This window comes from Castor canadensis, chromosome 1, assembly GCF_047511655.1.
Source record: "Castor canadensis chromosome 1, mCasCan1.hap1v2, whole genome shotgun sequence".
Classification (NCBI taxonomy): Eukaryota; Metazoa; Chordata; class Mammalia; order Rodentia; family Castoridae; genus Castor; species Castor canadensis.
Window position 1 is genome coordinate 164,881,096 of NC_133386.1, and position 21,129 is coordinate 164,902,224.

The 21,129-nt window shown below is 36.7% G+C and overlaps 1 protein-coding gene across 2 annotated transcripts in view; it reads left to right on the plus strand.

Moving 5' to 3' along the window:
- Positions 1 to 20,178, plus strand: part of Bbox1 (gamma-butyrobetaine hydroxylase 1) — a 76,547-nt gene extending 56,369 nt beyond the window's left edge. For both annotated transcript variants that reach the window (XM_074043148.1, XM_020155253.2), the window contains exons 7-9: positions 2,301 to 2,497; positions 17,490 to 17,656; positions 19,636 to 20,178. In XM_074043148.1, coding sequence (XP_073899249.1) covers positions 2,301 to 2,497; positions 17,490 to 17,656; positions 19,636 to 19,796 — 525 coding nt within the window. In that variant the 3' untranslated portion in view covers positions 19,797 to 20,178. The remainder of the gene's footprint in view (positions 1 to 2,300; positions 2,498 to 17,489; positions 17,657 to 19,635) is intronic.
- The last annotated feature ends 951 nt before the right edge of the window (positions 20,179 to 21,129 follow it).

The following is a 21,129-nucleotide window of genomic DNA, read 5'->3' on the forward strand; positions in this document are numbered from 1 at the left end:
GACTATCTTCTTAGACTTTCACATAACTGCTGTCTGACTTGTTCCCCCTAGTTCATCTTATGTCATATCACCAGACTAACACTTTCCAACTCAGCCTGACTATGTTACTTCACATTCAGTGATTCCCCTCTATTCACAACAGAAACCACAAAAATCCAACAACTTAAGACTCCATGATGAAGCCCCAATGACACTTCCAAGTTAATCTACTCCTCACATTTATGACCCTCTGTTGCAGCCAATCTTTTTGTTACTCATTGAATTATGCATTTTGCTGACCTATCAGCACTATCACCTATTGGTGCTCTCATTCTATTCTATTTTTTCTAAATCTTCACCCAGCTTAAACCCCACCTCCTCTGTTGGCTTCCCTGAACACTGTCCCATGAATTGCTCATTCTCTATAGCTCTTCTGATTTGTGCTTTTTCTTTACTAGTGAACATTATAGTGCTATATCCATGCCTTCAGTAGTAAGAGGTTTGGATTGAATAAATGGAAAAATGAACTGAAAAGACAATTCTCAAAGAAGAAATACAAGTGGCCAATAAATACATGAAAAAATGTTCTTGGGCTGGTGGGTGCCTCATGTGGTAAAGCACCTGCCTAGCAAGTGTGAGGCCCTGAGTTCAAATACCAGTACTACCAAAAAAAAAAAAAAAAAAAAACCAAAAGTCCAAAAAATGTTCTACATCCCTGGCCATAAAGGAAATGCAAATCAAAACAATATTAAGAGTTTACCTCATTCTAGTCAGAATGTCAATCATCAATAACACAAACAACAAATGTTGACAAGGATGTAGAGGAAAAAGGAACACTTCTACACTGTTGTTGAGAATGTAAATTAGTGCACCCACTGTGGACAGCACTATGGAGACTTCTCAAAAAACTTAGAAGGTAACACACATGCACAGGAAATCAACGTGAGTCAACTCCCTGTATAGCTATCCTTATCTCAACCAGCAAAAACCCTTGTTCCTTCCTATTATTGCTTATACTCTCTCTTCAACAAAATTAGAGATAAAGGCAAAATAGCTTCTGTCGGGTAGAAAGGCGTAAGGGGGATAAGGGAGGGGGTGGGGGAAAGGGGGAAGAAATGACCCAAACATTGTATGCACATATGAATAAAATAAAAATTTTAAAAAAAACTAAAAGTAGACCTAACATATGATCTAGCAATACTACTACTCCCGGGCACATATCTGAAGGAATGTAAGCCAAGATAGGATAGAACTACTTTCCCACCCATATTGATTGATTGCAGCACTATTCACAATAGTGCACTGAAGCCCAGCCCAGATGTCTGACAACTAATGAATTAAGAAAATGTGGTACATGTACACAATGGAGTATTATTCTACCATAAAGAAGAATAACATTATGTTGTTTGCAGGCATATTAATGAAACTGGAGAACATCATGTTAAGCAAAGTAAGTCAAGCTCAGAAGGACAGAGGTCTCATGTTTTCCCTCACATGGAAGCTAGACCTATAAGATAAATGTATACATAAATGCATATATGATCCTACATGCTTACACATATATATACAGAACAAGAATATGATTGTAACAGTGGGTCTGTCTGAAGGAACTATAAGGAGGCAGGAGAGAAAAGGAGAATGATAGAGAGTGAGAAACACAGAAATACATTTCATCTAAGTAGGAAGATAGTATAATGGAATATGCTGAGAGCTATTAAATAATAGGGGAACAGGGCAATGAGAAAAAGTAATGGGGAGTTAATTCTATTAAAGTATGATATATACATGTGTCAAATACCATGATAAACCCCTCCTTGAATTATTAATATATACTTTAAAAAATTCGAGGACATTAAGATAATCCTGTCTAAGGATGAGTACCAGTGAGAGGGAGGAGGGTAAATGGAAAGGGTGAAATAGAGTGGATATAGCATTATTTTGTATTCATATATGAAAATAGAACAATTAAACCTGTTGAAATTGATCTAAGAAGGGGAGTGGGAAGATGAGGGAGAACAATTGAGAGGGCCAACCTAATTAAGATATACTGTAAACATGTAAGTAAATGTCACAATGAATTCCACTGTGCAACTAACAAATGCTAATAAACAAAAAAATTTAAAAAAAAACAGTAAGAGGTTTGACTCTTACAGTATTAATGAGAAAGCATCTTTATAATCTTCAGTCCTTTCTCTGCTGATGCAAGGAACAGATTATTTTTAAAAGGGGTTTGTTAATTTGGACTCATTTTTTTTTAAGCTTTAACACAGTACTAAAAAGTGATATTATTTTCAAATCAGTTTTTCCATTTGTTCTTACAGGTTCAGCTTCTGCACTGCATAAAGCAAACAGTCACAGGAGGTGACTCAGAAATTGTAGACGGGTTTAATGTGTGTCGAAAACTCAAGGAAATAAATCCTCGGGCATTCCAGATTTTGTCTTCCACCTTTGTGGACTTCACAGACATTGGAGTGGATTACTGTGATTTCTCTGTACAGTCTAAACACAAAATTATAGAGTGAGTACTCTATAAATTTCTCATAGCAATAAAATAAAAGACAGGAAAAGCTCCATTATCCTAAAGTTTAAACAGAAGAAACTTTTGATGAACTCCAGAGCTTTGTTTTTAATAATTTAATCTACCTTTAGAGAAAACTATTTTCACCATTAAAAAATTATTTATCAAAATACATGAAATCTGCTCTTAATTTTAAAGGAAAAGTAAAATAACACTTTATTTTTAAAATTTTAAGTTCTTTGTCATCATAATAATGTGTTGTCCTACTCATATCCCTTTTGGTCAGAAGTGAAAGACTATATATAATTCAAAACAAATAGATCCAAGAATTAAACGCTGTCATCTGGAAGTGGTCTCTTTTTTTCTTCTTAGCTTTGCCAACTTCTGTGTTGGCCTCATTTTCTAAGATGATTCTCAAGAATTCTAAATTTTCATTATTCTTAAATCTAGTAAGCACAGCACAAGGGGAACATTTATCTCTCAATAGCTATAATAAAGCTGGCTGACTCCCTGTCCAGTTTGTGTCTAAGTCTATCCTCGAAGCAATCACCATGGCCAGGGGGTTGGAGAAATCTCATTGGCCAGGCCTGAACCACAGGTTCATCCAAGGAGCAGGAGCAGCCTTGGCAAAGTCAGCAAATACCATATATTCCTTATGTAGAATATTTTATTTTTTTAATTATTTTTACATTTACTTACATCTATGTACATTATTTGGGCCACCTCCCCACCCTGCTTCTGGGCAGAACCTGTTCTAGCCTCTTGTTCTCCAACTTTGTTGAAGAGAAAGCATAAGAGATTAAAAAAAAAAAAGCATAGTGTTTTTGCTAGTTTGAGATAAAGATAGCTATACAGAGAGATTACAAGTGCTGTTTCCATGCATATGTGTATTACAACCCACATTGGTTTGTCTCTACCAGACCTCTTCACTACTTCCTAATCCCTTAACCATAGTGGCCTCTGCCAGTTTAAGATTACTATATTCACGTCTATAGTGAGCACATCAACCAAATTCAAGTTTTTGGTTTTCTTCCCTTTCCCTATTCCTCCTGTGTGCAGTCTCCCTTTAAGGTGAGACCCATGTCCAATAATATTACTACATTTGCTTTAGGTCCCTCCACATATGAGGGAGAACATGCAATTTTTGGCTTTCTGAGCCTGACTAACTTTGCTTAAGATGATGTTCTCCAGTTCCATCCATTTACTTGCAAATGACAAAATTCATTCTTCTTTGTGGCTGAGTGAAATTCCATTGTGTATAAATACCACATTTTCTTAATCCATTCATTGGTAGTGGGGCATCTTGACTGTTTCCATAGCTTGGCTGTTATGAATAATGTTGCAGTAAACATGGGTGTGCAGGTGTCTTTTTAATAGCCTGAGTCACATTCCTTTAGGTATATCCCTAGGAGTGGTATTGCTGGATCATATGGCAGACCTATGTTTAGTTTTTTAAGAAGCCTACATATTGTTTTCCATAGTGATTGTACTAGCTTACATTCCCAACAGCAATGTATGAGGGTGCCTTTTTCCCTGCAGCCTCACCAACATTTGTTGTTTTTGTTCTTGATAGTAGCAATTCTAACAGGGGTGAGGTGGAATCCTAGTGTGTTTTTGATTTGCATTTCCTTTATGGCCATGGATGGTGAACATTTTTCTTGTGTTTTTTGGCCATTTGGACTTCTTCTTTTGAAAAAGTTCTGTTTAGTTCAGTTGACCACTTCTTTATTGGTTCATTGATTTGGGGGGAATTTAGTTTTTTGAGCTCCCTGTATATTCTGGTAATCAGTCCCTTGTCTGATGGATAGCTAGCAAAGATTTTTCTCCTATTCTGTGGGTGGTCTCTTCAATTTAGAGACCATTTCTTTTTAATTTCATGTATTCCCATTTGTCATTCTTTTCTCTTACTTGTTGGGCCACTTATGTTCTACTGAGGAAGTCCTTGCCTATACCGATTGTTTCCAGGATATACCCTGTTCTTTCCTGCACTATCCTCAAGATTTCAGGTCTGATATTAAGGTCCTTAATCCACTTTGAGTTGATACTAGTACAGGATCACAGGCATGGATCTAGTTTCACTTTTCTGCAGGCAGATAACCACTATTCCCAGCAACATTTGTTGAAGAAGCTGTATTTTCTCCATTGTATGTTTTTGCAACTTTGTCAAAAATAAGATGAGTATAGCAGCATGGATTCACATCTGGGTCCTCTATTCTGTTCCACTGGTCTTCATCTCCATTTTTGTGCCAGTACCATTCTGTTTTTATTGCTATTTAGTATATAGTATATAGTTTTATTGCTATATAGTATAGTATATATTGCTCTATAGTATAGTTTGAAGTTGGGTTTTGTGTAGTATAGTTTGAAGTTACTTTTTTTTGCTCAGTATTGCCTTTGCTATTCGCAGTGTTTTGTGTTTCCAAATGAACTTTAAGGTAGATTTTTCTTTTTTTTTTAATTTTTTTTTTATTCATATGTGCATACAATGTTTGGGTCATTTCTCCCCCCTCCCCCACTCCCCCTTACCACCCACCCCACCCTCTCCCTCTCACCCCCACCCCTTCAATACCTGGCAGAAACTATTTTGCCCTTATCTCTAATTTTGTTGAAGAGAGAGTATAAGCAATAATAGGAAGGAACAAGGGTTTTTGCTAGTTGAGATAAGGATAGCTATACAGGGAGTTGACTCATATTAATTTCCTGTGCATGTGTGTTATAGGGTAGATTTTTCAATCTCTGTGATGAATGTCATTGAGATTTTGATGGGAATTGCATTGAACATATAGACTGCCTTTGGTAGTATAGTCATTTTGTTATGCTAATTCTGCCAATCCATAAGCACAGGAGATCTTTCCACTTTCTGTAGTCTTCTTCAATCTCTTTCTTCAGTGGTTTGAAGTTCTCCTTGTAGAGGTCATTTACATCCTTTGTTAAGTTTACTTCTAGTTTTGAGGCTGTTGTAAATGGAATTGTTTTCCTATATTCTTTCTCAATCTGCTCATTGTTAGTGTATAGAAATGTTACCAATTTTCGTAAGTTGATTTTGTATCCTGCTACATTGCTGAAGCTGTTTATCATGTCTGGGAGTTTTGGGGGTGGAATTTTTTGGGACTTTAAGGTATAAGATCATGTCATCTGTGAACAGGGATAGTTTGACTATTTCTTTATCTATTTGTATTCCTTTTATTTCTTCTTCTTGTCTAACTGCTCTGGCTAGGAATTCCAGGACTGTGTTGAATAGGAGTGGGGATAGTGGGCACCTTTGTCTCATTCTTGACTCTGGGGAAAATGTTTTCAATTTGTCCCATTACACATGATGTTGGCTGTAGGTTTGTCATATATAGCCTTTACAGTGTTGAGGTACATTCCTTTTATTTCTAGTTTTCTTAGAGCTTTTATCATGAAATGGTGTTGAATCTTATCAAAAGCTTTTCTGCATCTATTGAGATGATCAAGTGGTTTTGTCTTTGCTTCTCTTACTGTGCTGTATTACATTTATTAATTTGCATATGTTGAACAATCCCTGCATCCTTGGGATGAAGCTGACTTGGTCATGGTGAATGATCTTTCTGATGTGTTGTTGGATTTGGTTTGCCATTATCATATTGAGTATTTTTGCATCAACGTTCATTAAGGAGATTAGCCTGTAACTCTCCTTTTTGGATGTGTCCTTTAAATTAGGCATTGTTCCTTCCCTTTCTATTTCATGGAAAAGTTTAAGGAGTGTTGGTATTAGTTCTTTTTAAAGGTCTTGCAGAATTCAACAGAAAATCCATCAGGTCCTAGATTTTTCTTTTTTGGGAGACTCTATATTGCTGCTTCAATTTAATTTCATGTTATAGATCAATTTAGGTGGTTAATACCCTCTTGGTTCAGTTTTGGATGGTCATAAATATCTAGAAATTTGTCCATTTTTGTCAAGATTTTCCAATTGATTGAAATGTAGGTTCTCAAATAGTCTCTGATGATTCCCTGGGTTTCCTTGGTATTTGCTGTTATCTCCCCTTTTTCATTTCTGATTTTACTTAATTTGGGTCTTTTCCCTCCTTATTTTAGTTAGAATTGCCAGGGGCTTGTCAATCATATTTACTTTTTCAAAGAAGCAGCTTTTTCTTGTCTTGATTCTTTGTATGGATGTTTTGGTCTCTATTTCACTAATTTCAGCCCTTTTTATTATTTCTCTCCTTCTGCTTGTTTTGAGTTCTGCTTGTTCTTGTTTTCTTGGAGTTTAAGACATAACATTAGGTCATTTATTTGAGATCTTTCTGTCCTTTTAATACATGCACTCATGGTTATAAACTTTCCTCTTAGGATTGATTTTTTTGTGTCCCATAGGTTTTGTTTTCATTTTCATTAAATTCCAGGAAACTTTGGATTTCCTCTCTTATTTCTTCTATGACCCATTAATCAACACTAGGCAATTTGTTATTCAGGATCCAGTTGTTTGCATATTTTCTGCTGTTGCTTTTGTTGTTGTGTTCTAGTTTTATTACATTATGATCAGAAAATGCAGGGGGTTATTTCTATTTTCTTATATTTGTTGAGGCTTTCTTTCTGACCACAAAAATGATCTATTTTGGAGAAAGTTCCATGAGCTGCTAAGAATGTTTATTGTGCTGTTGTTGGATGAAATATCCTGTAGACATCAGTTAAGTCCATTTGATCTATGGCGTCATTTAGGTCTAGGATTTCTTTATTGATTTTTTTTTGACTGGGTGGCCTACATATTGGTGATAGAGGGATATTAAAGCCTCCCACCACCACTGTATTGGAGTCTATATTTGCTTTTCAGTCTTTTAGTGCATGTTAAATGAAATTGAGTGAATTGATATTGGGTGCATATAGGTTGATAATTGTTATTTCCCTTTGATGTATTGCCCCTTTTATTAGTATGGAGTGTCCTTCTTTGTCTCATTTGACCAATGTAAATTTGAAGTCGACTTTGTCTGATGTAAGTATTGTTACTTCTGTTTTGGGGGGCAATTAGCTTGGTAAATCTTCTTCCAGATTTTCACCCTAAGCCAGTGTTTATTTCCATCAATGCAGTGGGTCTCATGTAAGCAACATTACTGGAGCTCCCTTCATAATCCAGTTTGCCAGAGATATGTCTTGATGGAGGAGTTGAGACCATTGACATTCAGTGTTAATATTGATAGGTATGTGGTGATTCCTGCCGTTTAGTTGTTTTTGTTGTTTAAGGATATGAGTGTATGCTGCTGAATCAGTGCTTCTCTCTGATTCCTTGTCTTTCTTCTACTACAGTTTAATACTTCCTGTCTTCTCATAGTTTTGTTTGTTTTCATCTTCTGTGTGCAGAATTCCTTGTAGAATCTTCTGTAGTGGTGATTTAGTAGTCATATATTGATTTCCTGTTTATCATGAAAGACTTTTATTCCTTTGTCAATTTTGAATGATAATTTTGCTGAGTAGACTATTCTAGGGCTGAAATCATTTTCATTCAGTACCCAATATACCTCATTCCATGCCCTTCTTGCTTTTAAGGTTTCTGTTGAGAAATCTGCTGTTATTTTGATGGGCTTACCTTTATATGTTATTTGTTTTCTCTCTTACAGTCTTCAATATTTTCTCTGTTCTGTGTGCTTGTTGTTTTAATGATAATATGCTGTGGAGAGGTTCTATTTTGGTTGAGTCTGGTGTCCTTGAGGCTTCCTGTACATAAATGGGCAAAGCTTTCTCAGATGTGGGAAATTTTCTGTTATTATTTTGTTGAATATGTTACATATCTCTTTGGCTTGCACCCCCTTCTCCTGCTTCAATGCCCATGACACTTAGGTTTTGTCTTTTGATAGTGTCACTGAGTTCTTGCATATTCCTTTTATACCTCTTGAGCTGTTTAACTAAGAGTTTTTCTGGTTTTTCTTTAATTTCTATTTTATCTTCAAGCTCTGAGATTGTGTCTTCTCCTTGTTCTAGTCTGCTGGAGTGGCCTTCCACTGTTCTTTGTTTTTCTAAAGGGACTTTTTATTTCCAGGATTTCTGTCTGATTCTTTTTTCATCTTTGTTCAATTCCTCTTTTATATTTTGTGTTGTCTTCTTTAACTCATATATCTCTTTTTTTATAGTGTCCTTTGTTTCACTTTGGTGTTTGTTGATGTCCTCGCTGAGTTCATTTATCTGTTTCTGTGTTTTTTCATGTTCTTTATTTTTGGTGTCTTGAAATTTCTTGAGTGCATCTTGCACTTTCTGGTTAACCATGTCTGGTATCTTCTCCATGAGATTCTCAGTGATTTCTTACATGATTTTCTCTTTGAGGGATTTTTTGTGGGCATCACTGGACTCAATAGTGAATTTATCATTGTTTTGTTGGGGTTAGGAACTGGGTATCCATTTTCTTCCCTCAAATCTTCTATTGAATTATATTTTTGCAGAGTGTGGTTTCCAACCATTCTTATTTTCCCCATCGCTTCACTTGGTGCTGTGCAACTATGTATTTGATAGGTTAGTTGGTGGTTTTAATTGCCTGTTTTCTTTCCCTTTATTTAATTTTTGTGTTATGACTGACTTGGTTGTTAGCTAGGTTGATGTACTGGCCTGGAAATGTAAATTAGCAATGACCAGTTCACAGGTTCAATGCCAAACCAGTTGTTTACATATTATATAGACAATCCCTTGGTGATAATATCAACAAACATTGAGAATTGGGGCGGGGGGGTCAATGATTATTATGCTAGAGATGGAAACCTGGGTAATTGGTAAAGGTGGCACTAAAAGGGGGGATGAAAAGGGGGGATTGGGGAAGAGGTATGGGGGCTGCTGAGTTTTGTGGCCCTTATATGTGTCAGGGTGTATTTCTGCTGTTGAGGGTGCTTGTGTCAGGGATTATAAGGGTCTGGGGGGGTTGTACAGTTGGTACAGTAAGCTAGTTTGTGTGTGGTGTGTAGGAGGGAGGGGTAGTGTGGTGATAGGTTGGGGAAGGATATGAGGGGGAGGCAAAGATGGGGAGAGAGTGGATGAGAAGGGGCAGAAAGAGTAGTCAGGAGGGAGAACAATGTATTTTAGCACAAGAAAAGGGGTGAAGTGAAGGGCATAAGAATTAGGATAAGAAAATAGTTATGGTAAAGTTAATAATACAAAAAGAAGAAACACCAGATAAAGCAACAACAAAAAGTTCAGTCTGCTTGGTAAAATTTCCGGAGTTATTACTTCAGCATCCAATCCTAGTATTGTCAGTTGGTATTCTGGGGTTTTTAGGGAAGGGTGCTGCTGCTCTTGTCAGATACCTTGGTGTGGAGACAGCTGAAGGGTTTTCTTTTTTCCCACTTTCCTTGGTCTTATGGGCCATCTGTTAAAAGTGGGAGCTCTGATGTGGTCTCATAACATGACTGGCTTATGAATAGTATTTGGTTCCTTCTGTACACAAGCAGGTTGCAGTTGAGGCCTGAAGTAACTCACTGCTAGTTCATGCAAGGTGTTCAGAGCTGTTATTGTTTTCACCAGGTGGCAACTACATTGCCCTGCACCTGCAACTCTGGTCAGCTCCTCCCCCAGCAAGGTGGGGCAATTCAGTTTTGAGTACTGCCCTGTCTTCAGAGACCAACTCAGGGATCCACCACCAGTCCCACTTTGGGAGGTTGGCTTGTTGCCTCACCCCTACTCCCAGCCTTTGTTACTTTTCCTCTGTTCGTTTACTGAGAGTTCAGCTCTTGCCCCATCCCCATTCATTGAGGCAGATGCAGTATTCCACACCAACCCTGCTGGTGGTGTTAGATTGCATTTTGCTGTTTATGCTTTTCAGTTTTGTTGGGAAGGGGATGTTCAATCTGCCCAGGGGCTACACTAGATTATGTTCCTGGGGGGTCAGCAGAGGAGTCACACATAGTATGTGTTGCTCACCTGTTTCGTTCTACAGATTTATGCAAGCAGCATTGGAACCAACTGGTGGGTGAAATGGCATGCTGCTTTTTCCAGGGTGGCAAGGCATAGGGAGTGGTTGATTCCGATTAATGCTCTGTCTTCTGCTTGTTGAGAGAAGAAAAAAGAAGAAAAAAAAAAGAGAGCAAAAGAAACAAACGGCCAGGGGGCTTTTTTTCCCAGGGCAGATATGCCCTGCTGTCTATGCTGCACCAGGATTTTCTAGGTTGTTAGGTGCAATTAAAAGCTGTTTTAATGGTCAGTACTTGAATTTTATGTGCACCTAATGTGATGGTGGTTATTATTTTTGCTAGAAGTAGTCAGAATTACCCAACGCTAGCTTTCAGCTCTCAAGGTGGTTCCTCTAGTCATGGAACTCAGAAATTCTGTTTTCCTACCCTAACCACCATCTTGGATCCTCCTCTTTTTTTTTTTTCTTTTAACATGATTTTATCATAATTCTTCCAAGTACCTTACAAATTTGTCCTTTAATTTGAGAATTATCTTACATTGCATTTCTAGAACATCACATGTTAAATTAGACCTTAGTTAATATTGTGGGTGCTGGTGGCTCACACCTGTCTCCTAGTTACTCAGGAGGCAGAGATCAGTAGGATCACAGTTCAAAGCCAGCCTGGGCAAATAGTTTGAGACAATCCATCTTGAAAACACCCAACACACAAAAAAAGGCTGGAAGCATGACACAAGTGGTGGAGCGTCTGCCTAGAAAGCATGAAGCCCTAAGTTCAAATCCAGGTACCACCAAATACACACACACACACACACACACACACACACACACACACACACACACATATATATTATACCTATATGAGGTTTTTTTCCAATTTCAGGGGAAGTAACTACATACTATGAAAACAAATCCATTTAGTAGATAATCAAATCCCCAGTACACTAATTAACTGTCATATATATATATATACAGCTTTCATTTATTTGCTCAACAAGTATTTTTTGAGGCCATCACTCTTCTCAGGACTTGGGATATATCAATGGACAAAACAAAGGTCCTTGACCTCACACAGTTTACTTTATAATGGAAGAGGGAAGACCGAAATTTTAAAACAAGTAAGCAAATTATATTGAATGTTAAAAAAAAAAAGCACTCCTTAAGAAAAAAGTGGAAAAGAGGACAAGATAGAGATAACCTGCAAGACAGAATGTTTAGAAAGAATGAAATTTGCATTATTAAATAGTGTGGTGAGGAAAAACTTTGCAGTATAAATGAGACTCAGCAAAGACCTAAATTAAGAGTGAGGGAGTTCACCCTGAAGAGAAACAGTTTGCAGAAACTGCTATAGCAATGGTCCTAAGAAGTCCCCAAGAACATGTCTGAGGTGTTCAAGGAGCAAAGAGGCCAGTATTGCTGGACCAGCATGACAGGGATCTGTATTAAGAGAGGAGGCCAGATGGCCAGCCAGTTCACTGAAACTATCATTCGCAACTACACATACAATGGCTATCATTCTGAGTAAAACAGGGAGCCTCAGCAAGGTTGTCAATAAATGAAAGACATTTATATTTATACAAATTTGGTTATATTTTCAATGGATCATCCTGGATGCTGTGTTGAATGTTGCTTAAAAGAGCAGGGGCAAGGGAAGAAAGAAAAACTAGGTAGGAAGCTACAGCAGGACTTCAGGCTACAGGTGATGGCACCAACATGAATGGTGAAAGTGACATTAGCAGCAGTGTGGAGAAGCACCACGTTTATAGATGAATGGACAGGCGGATGGATGGATAGATAGATAGTACGGATAGATGATATAGATATATAGATATCAGGTAGAAACATTTTCATGATTTTATTAACATATAATAGTTGTACAGAAGATACATTGTGATATTTACATATGTGCTTACAATGTATCTCAATGAGATTTACCCCCTCCATCATTCTCTCTCTTCCTCTCTTCCCTCCTTTTGGGAAATTTTCAACAAGTTTCATTCTTCTATAACAGATTATTTTCCCAAAAGTTTGGATGAGAAGTGTAAGAAAAAGATAAACATCAGAAGCAAATTGTAGGGCAAAACAAATCTGAGGGATTCTCTGAGAACTCAATCATTGAGGTGAGAAAGAGAAGAAATAAACCAAGATTTTGTTTTTTTAGATACAGTCTCACTATGTTGCCCAGGCTAGCCTAGAACTCAAAATCACCTGCCTCAGTCTTAGGAGTTCTGGGATTACAGATGATCCACACCATGCCCAGCCGCTCAAGATTCTTAGTCATAACATGACAGTTTTAACTATAAATAATAAATGATAAATGTTTAAGGAGTAATTTTACTTTAATTTAAACATTGCACAATGAATGCAATATATACCTATATCTAAACATCACATTAGCCCACTAAAATGTATAATTTTTATGTCCTTATGTATCAGCTAAAATAAATTTAAATTTTTAAAATGCATGACAAATTGTTATTTTGTTGAGACATGGTATGGTTATAAATTCTGCAAGACTAGTGGATGGAGGAAAGAGACAGCTGTCAAGTAAGACTAAATATCCATATGAATCATGTCTTGGCTTTGATTTTTTTTTGTAGTAAAATTCCAAAATTTGGCCATTACTAAGTTTTCAGGAATTTCCCTAGAGGATATCAAGTGTTTAATTCACTTAAAAATATATTTTTAACAAGAGATGAAACAAAGAGGGTTTTCAGTTAGCTGATGGCCTTTGTCTTGTGAGTGTTTGGATTATTTCATTTTTATTTTGGTTAAATTCTTAAATTCTTTTGAAATTTTTATGTTCTGCCTAGAACAAAAACATCTTTATGCTGCTAGCAGAATCAATTACAATGAAATACAATAAAAAATAAATCAATCAAGTAACTAGGGCAAAAGTAATCATAGTGAGATTAAGCAGTCCTATTGGTTGCAAGTTCCATCACATGAATTCAAATCTCTGCCTGCCAGCTATGTGATCTTTCATTCAATGACTTGCCCTTTGCTGGTCCATGGTTTGTTTTTCAGGGGAAAATAACACTTACAATTGAAGTCAAAATTATAAAGTTAATATATGGAAGCCCTTACCACAGTGTCTAGCTTAGAAAAAGATTTCCTATAATTTCCATTAACTCCAGCAATTTACTGGTGATAGATTTCTATTTCAGCTCCAAGTTTCTAGAAACCAAAATAAGGTGAGAACATAATCAGTTCCAAGATTTAAGATGATTCTGAAGTCTGAAACAACTTTTTCCTTTGGAACATCATAAAACATGATACAATAGATAATACCAGAGTGGCATTCCCACAGTAAATGAAATTCCCATAAAACATCACATCTCTCAGTGAGAAATAATATTGCAACTATTGAGAAATATTCATAGCAGCAACTCAGATTGTTGAAAAATGATTCTATTTTATAGTCTTCTCATTTCTTTTGGTACATCACTGATGTTTTGGTTTTGCTGATTCACTGTCGTGTTTTAAATATTTAAACATTTAAATATTTTTTAATATTTTTAAATATTTTCCCTTTATGTACAGCTACATGTACAGCCAATTATTCACATCTTTTGTAGCTTTTTACTCTTCCTCAGCATGAAAGCTTGCATTAGTCCCTTACTTTCATTCTGTTGTTATAGATATGAATTTTCTGCTTCCTAAGATTTAATTTGGGAGCTGGGGATATAGCTCAGTGGTAGAGTGCTTGCCTAGCTTGTGGAAGGTCCTAAGTTCAATCTCTAGCACCATAAAATGGAAGGAAGGAAGGAAGGAAGAAAGGGAGGGAGACAGGGGGAGGGGCAGAGAGGGAGAGAGGGGAGGAAAGGGAGGGAGGGAAGAAGCAAGGAAGGAAAAAGAAGGAAGGGAGGGTGGGAGGGAATGAAAGATCCATGGTCTCTAGAATGGATAGCTCACAACTGGCATAACTATTCAAATCAAGGAGTTATGGTTTGGTGAAAGAATAAAAAGGGGACGTAGGGTAGCTGGAATGGAAGAGCCTTTCTTCCAAAGCCATGATAACCTTGTCAGTAACATAGCAAATGACAGAGACTAATGTTATATGTATGGAAAATATAACAGAGAGACAAGAGAGAATGTCAATCAGAAGCAGTAGGGCTAGAATGCTGAAGATAAGATTGACTTGGATGGAGAGTTCTAAACTAGCAGTGTGAAGTCTAAAGGGCAATTGGAAGATCATCTAGGAAGTCAATAGTCTTTTCTCCTCACTTACATCATTCTTGATTCTTTATTCCTAAAGCCACATCCTACATGCTCAGAGTACACTTTATTTATGTGGTATTGGGTTGGGAAGTAAGGGAGTACTTCATTACTTGAGTTAGGTTTGTATTTTATCAATGCAAATACATGGTTTAAGAATCTCAGAATCCAGCAATACCACTCTTAGGGATATACTCAAAAGACTGTGACACAGGTTACTCCAGAGGCACCTGCACACCCATGTTTATTGCAGCACTATTCATAATAGCCAAGTTATGGAAACAGCCAAGATGCCCCAGCACTGATGAATGGATAAGAAAATGTGGTATCTATACACAATGGAATTCTATGCAGCCATGAAGAAGAACGAAATGTTATCATTCGCTGGTAAATGGATGGAATTGGAGAACATCATTCTGAGTGAGGTTAGCCTGGCCCAAAAGACCAAAAATCGTATGTTCTCCCTCATATTCGGACATTAGATCAAGGGCAAACACAACAAGGGGATTGGACTTTGATCACAAGATAAAAGCAAGAGCACACAAGGGAGATAGGAAGATAGGTAAGACACCTAAAAAACTAGATAGCATTTGTTGCCCTCAACGCAGAGAAACTAAAGCAAATACCTTAAAAGCAACTGAGACCAATAGGAGAAGGGGACCAGGAACTAGAGAAAAGGTTAGATCAAGAATTAATCTAGAAGGTAACACATATGCACAGGAAAGTAATGTGAGTCAGCTCCCTGTGTAGCTATCCTTATCTCAACTAGCAAAAGCCCTTGTTCCTTCCTATCATTGCTTATACTCTCTCTTCAACAAAATTAGAGATAAGGGCAAAATAGTTTCTGCCGGGTATCGAGAGGGTGGGGGTGAGAGGGAGGGGGTGGGGTGGCTAGTAAGGAGGGGGTGAGGAGGGGGGAGAAATGACCCAAACACTGTATGCACATATGAATTAAAAAAAAAACACTAAAATTAAAAGATTCAAAGACAAAGACAGCAAAAACAAAAAAAAGGAATCTCAGAACCTTTTTGAAAAACATTCCTCCTTTTTGCTTTTCTTGCCAGTATGGATTCCACAGGTATATTTTGTTCACTATCTGAAGAGTTTGGTGCTAACCAACAACTTTTAGAGTTTACCATTATAACTGCCACAGTACAGGAGCTCACTGTATATATGACCCAAACTAAGGTCCCCAAGCCCTGCCTGACACATATGACAGTCTGTTTAGTCTAACCTTCCAGGTCTGGTCCCTTATCAGCAGTTGTCTCTCTTTACCACCTCTTGGCCTTGTTTCCAGGGTTATTGCTCCTGGGAGTAATCCTAGGCTCTTTGCCATCATCCTTGACCTCTTCCTCTCTATTTTCACTCATTCCTCCAGCTTCAACTTAAAGAAAAGGTAAAGTTGGTAGGTACTGTGGGACTGCCTGCAAGTTTACCTTTCTAATAAGTTTTTTTAAAAATCTTCTTCTGCCTCTGTAACTTGGTGATTTCCAAGTCTTACTAATTATAACCAGCATAGTTCAAATCCAAGAAAAGATGCTATCTTTTTTTACATTGAAAGCTATAGTACCATAAATTATTTGATCATAATCCATATTCTAAGAAAGAGTATAGAAATAAGATGAGGATTTCTCAAGATACTAAAAGACCTTGGTCTTCTCCAAGGTACTGAGAAATATACAGAATTGCATATACAATAAATTGTTAACTGCCTGATGTGTCTATACTCTATGTTGAGTGCTGGGAATACAACACTGAATGAGAAGTAGTAACCAATCTTTGGGAAGCCTATAGACTCAAAAGGATAATATAGGTAGACAGATATCACAGCTATCTCAGACAAGATAGCTTCAGTTTTCCCATCTGTATACTAAGCACTTAATTAGATCTATATATTTCAAACATTCTTCCCATAAAACAATTCTGAGGACCAATAGATTAAGCACCTATAAATTGACCTATAAACTTATAACATAAAAAGAATTTTAATAGATAAAAACCTATTTAAAAAACAAAGAATGAATTTGCTAAGCATAATTTTTTTAACTTGAACCTCTCAGTAATATTTATTTCGATTTAAGTTGAATGCTTCTGGCACTAAGTTAAAAAAAACACCTAATTGATTAATGAAAAACTGAAGGACTACATTGTACTCTAAGATAACTCTAAGATCTTCTGTACATGTGTTTACTGGATTCTTTAATACTGTGTGTTAGATACATCTTTCAAGAGGAATTCACCCTTACAAATATAAATAGGAATTTCATGAATTATATATTCTTTTTTTTTATTTTTATTTTTTATTACTCATATGTGCATACAATGCTTGGGCCATTTCTCCCCCCTGCCCCCACCCCCTCCCTTACCCCCACCCCCTCACTACCCGGCAGAAACTATTTTGCCCTTATCTCTAATTTTGTTGAAGAGAGAGTATAAGCAATAATAGGAAGGAACAGGGTTTTTGCTGGGTTGAGATAAGATAACTCTACAGGGAGTTGACTCACATTGATTTCCTGTGCATGTGTGTTACCTTCTAGGTTAATTCTTTTTGATCTAACCTTTTCTCTAGTTCCTGGTCCCCTTCTCCTATTGGTCTCAGTTGCTTTTAAGGTATCTGCTTTAGTTTCTCTGAGTTAAGAGCAACAAATGCTAGCTAACTTTTTAGGTGTCTTACCTATCCTCACATCTCCCTTGTGTGCTCTCGCTTTTATCATGTGATCAAAGTTAATCCCCTTGTTGTGTTTGCCCTTGATCTAATGTTCACATATGAGGGAGAATATACGATTTTTGGTCTTTTGGGCCAGGCTAACCTCACTCAGAATGATGTTCTCCAATTCCATCCATTTACCAGCGAATGATAACATTTCGTTCTTCTTCATGGCTGCATAAAATCATGAATTATATATTCATGTTCTCTCTTAAATAAAACAGGTTAGATGATAAAGGCCAAGTGGTTCGCATCAACTTCAATAATGCAACTAGAGACACAGTGTTTGATGTGCCTGTTGAACGAGTTCAGCCTTTTTATGCTGCCCTAAAGGAATTTGTTGACCTCATGAACAGCAAAGAATACAAGTTCACCTTCAAGATGAACCCAGGTCAGTGAAGCCATTTTCTCAAACAAGTGAAAGGATTGACTTGCTCTAATTTTAACCATCTGGAATGATAACCAGAGCAGTTTTACTACAGAATCTTGATGAGCAGTTGACTTACTTATATAGGAGGTTCCTGATCCCCATCTCCGCTTTGTTGACTCCTCAGACCTAAACATATTCTTTTTTGCAAGATTCCAGGAAAATCCTTAAGCACTCCAAAACTTAAGAGCCTAAAACCGAAAGAAAAAATATTTGAAATGCAAGCTATAAACCAAATGAAATCTCATGTCTGATATTAAAACATGTTTTATATTTTCTATCCCGAAAACCTATTGATACAAGCTGAGACTTGTACTTAATTCTTCCAGCCTGCCAAACAAAATTATCTGTGTGATTTTCACTCCAAAACATATGAGTAATGTTTATTCATAAAACTATGGACAGGAGACATGGCTCAAGTGGTAGAGCACCTGCTTTGCAAGTGTGAAGCCCTGAGTTTAAACCTCAGTCCCACCAAAAAAAAAAAAAAAAAACTCACTGGCAAAGATAGTAGTAATCTGAAATAAAGTAGAACTTGTAATATTCCAACTCTTTGAAGTACAGGTGTAGAAAGCATTGATTTTTTTTGGACTATATCTACTAACTGAAGTGCCACTAAACTTAGGCCTTTTTTAATTTGCTTTTTAAATTGACAAATGAAATTATATAAATTTATCATGTTGTTTTGAAATATGTATATCTTATGAAATGACTAATGAGCTAATATGTGTATTACTTCACAAATTTTCCAGTTTTCTTAGTAGGAATGCATAAAACCTGCTTTCTTAGCAACTTTCAAGAATAAAGTACATTGTTATTAACTGTAGTCACCATGTTATACAATTAGGCTCTTGAACTTGAAGATTTTGTTACCTGTTGTAAACTGCATAATTTCAGACTGCAGGTATGGCTCAAGTAGTAGAGTTCCTGCTTTGAAAAAGGGAAGCTCTGAGTTCAAACTCAAGTTCCCCCCTCAAAAAAAGAAAGCAATTTCTCCTGCGATTGAGATGGCTAAATGGAAGACTCTTTTTCCTTTTAATTGCTTTTATTTCTTTAGGGTTTTTTCTCATTCTTTCTCTTTCTTCCTTGTTTTTTTTTTTAAAGAGACAGGGTCTTGCTGTGTTGCACAAGCTGGTCTTGAACTCTGGGGCTTGAACAATTCTCCCACCATAACCTACAGAGTAGCTGGGATTACAGGAACACACACTTCACCCACCTGAAATTGTTTTTAGAGCTGGTTTTGTCATGATAAAATAATACTGTAACTCTCCATAAATCTATTGGCAAGCCTGCAGTCACAGCAGGTCAATTTTAAGAGTGACAACATACAAAATGGAAACACTATAGGAAAAAAATGAAAAAGAAGAGGAGCAGGAATCCAAATTGCACCATGTAGTGGCCATGTAGCTTTGAGCTACGTGGGCAGAGAAGCCTCGGTTTCTCATAGGCAAATAGATGAAATAATGCTGTCTTTTCAGTATTTCTTAAAAATAATTACATTAAAATGCTAGGAATGAACAAGACCATCTGGGAATATCACTATCCTTATAATTATTTGAAGCTGTTAAACCTTAAATAAACATTTCTAAGTAACAATCAGTAAGAACAATACAAAAGTTTTTACATTTCTTTTATGTAACAGTTATTAAAATGTCCACAGGAATCTACCAATCTATGAAGTTTTAAATAGCATAATGTCTAAAGCAGTTTACATCCAGAGACTGATTTGTTTAATAAAGGAAATGTGGAGTTTTATGTAAAGAATGATGAATCCCCTTGACACAATCAATATATGCTAATAAAAATGTATCTATATACGAGGAAACAAACATACTGTTCCTTGATATGAACAAAGTAGCAGAGGTATTTTGCATGCTGCATGTTCAAGCTTTGTAAATCATTTAAACATAAATTATTCATATTGAAAAAAATCTTTCACTTAGGTGATGTGATTACTTTTGACAACTGGCGCTTACTTCATGGTCGACGTGGCTATGAAGCAGGAACTGAGATATCACGCCATCTAGAAGGAGCATATGCTGATTGGGATGTGGTCATGTCCAGGCTTCGTATCCTAAGGCAGAATGTCAAGAATGGGAACTGAATATCATGTCTAATAAGAGTCCAATGACTACTTTGTAAGCTATGGCATGGTTATTAACAGATCATGATCTATACCATTTAAATATTAATTTCTTTAACACTGAACGTGTAACTTCTGTTACAGAATACTCTTTTTCTTGTAATTGTAGTCAATATCAACTTGTTAGGTGTTGTGGCAATATGCCCCTTTCTCTAAATAAAGTGTCCCTTCTGTTCTGGTGCATGTATTCTCTAATTTGCTTTGCCCAGACATGAGTGTCTCCAAACTCTCTTCAAGTAGTTTTGTATCAAATCATACTTTTCCTCAAATAAAGCATTTTTATAAATGAAGCTTTTGATTTGAGTAAAGTTTGCTTTTCAAATAAAACTTGTTTCAAAACATGTTTCTGTTCTGTTGCCTATAGAGTCTCATTCTTCATGACTCCATATGACTGCCTTTAGCATGCTTGGGAAAAGCCTTCATATTTTCAAAGATCTGTTTTATTTACTCTGATTTATAGAATTCTATTACCCAAATTTCCAGGCCTCACAGACAACCCAAATAAGCCAAATTAAAAAAAATTAGAGTTGCCCTACATTTCTCTTGTCCCAAATAAATACTCCTATAGACGGCCAGCTTACACCTGTCTGTGGATCACTTCTCCTCTTCTTCCCATCAACTAACCATGGGAAGGAATAAAAAACAAGATGACATTCATGAATGGACAGAAAGTTTGCCAACCTCTGGACAGCCTTGCCTGCTCATCTCAGCTTCCCTCATAGCTGCTTCCTCACCCTGGTGATTGAAATTCAGCTATGTATTTTCCACTCCTTCCCTACTGACAAAAGAGGAGTGTTAGCATTACCGTTTGCTAAAAACCTGGTAACACATAGATATTTTAGAACATTAAAATTTTGGACCTAACCAAGCCTTCTGTTTTAAAAAATCTTAATCATTGCAAGCACTGCAGAGCTTTATCGTTTATGTTAAGACCACATTTAAACATTACTTCCAGTACATTTTAACTTGTGCTTTACATTTCAGTTTCCACAAAATGTGACTACATAGTACTGAGAGTCTGGATCAAGAGTAACTTTATGCCATGTCAAGATGCCTCTATGACAACTCTGACCTCTCATATTAAGCCCACTTTTCTTTTTCCCTTGTAACATGGTCACTTCTAGGGCCATCATTGTCCTTTCCTATCATGTGGTCTTGATTAGGGCTACTGTAGTGTATCATACACATTTGATTCCATTGAACTTGAAAAGGAATGCTCCTGGAATGAAAACAGGTGAGTTTGATGTGGAAATAGCCTAGTTTTAAACAGCAACATTCAATACCTCAAAAAAAA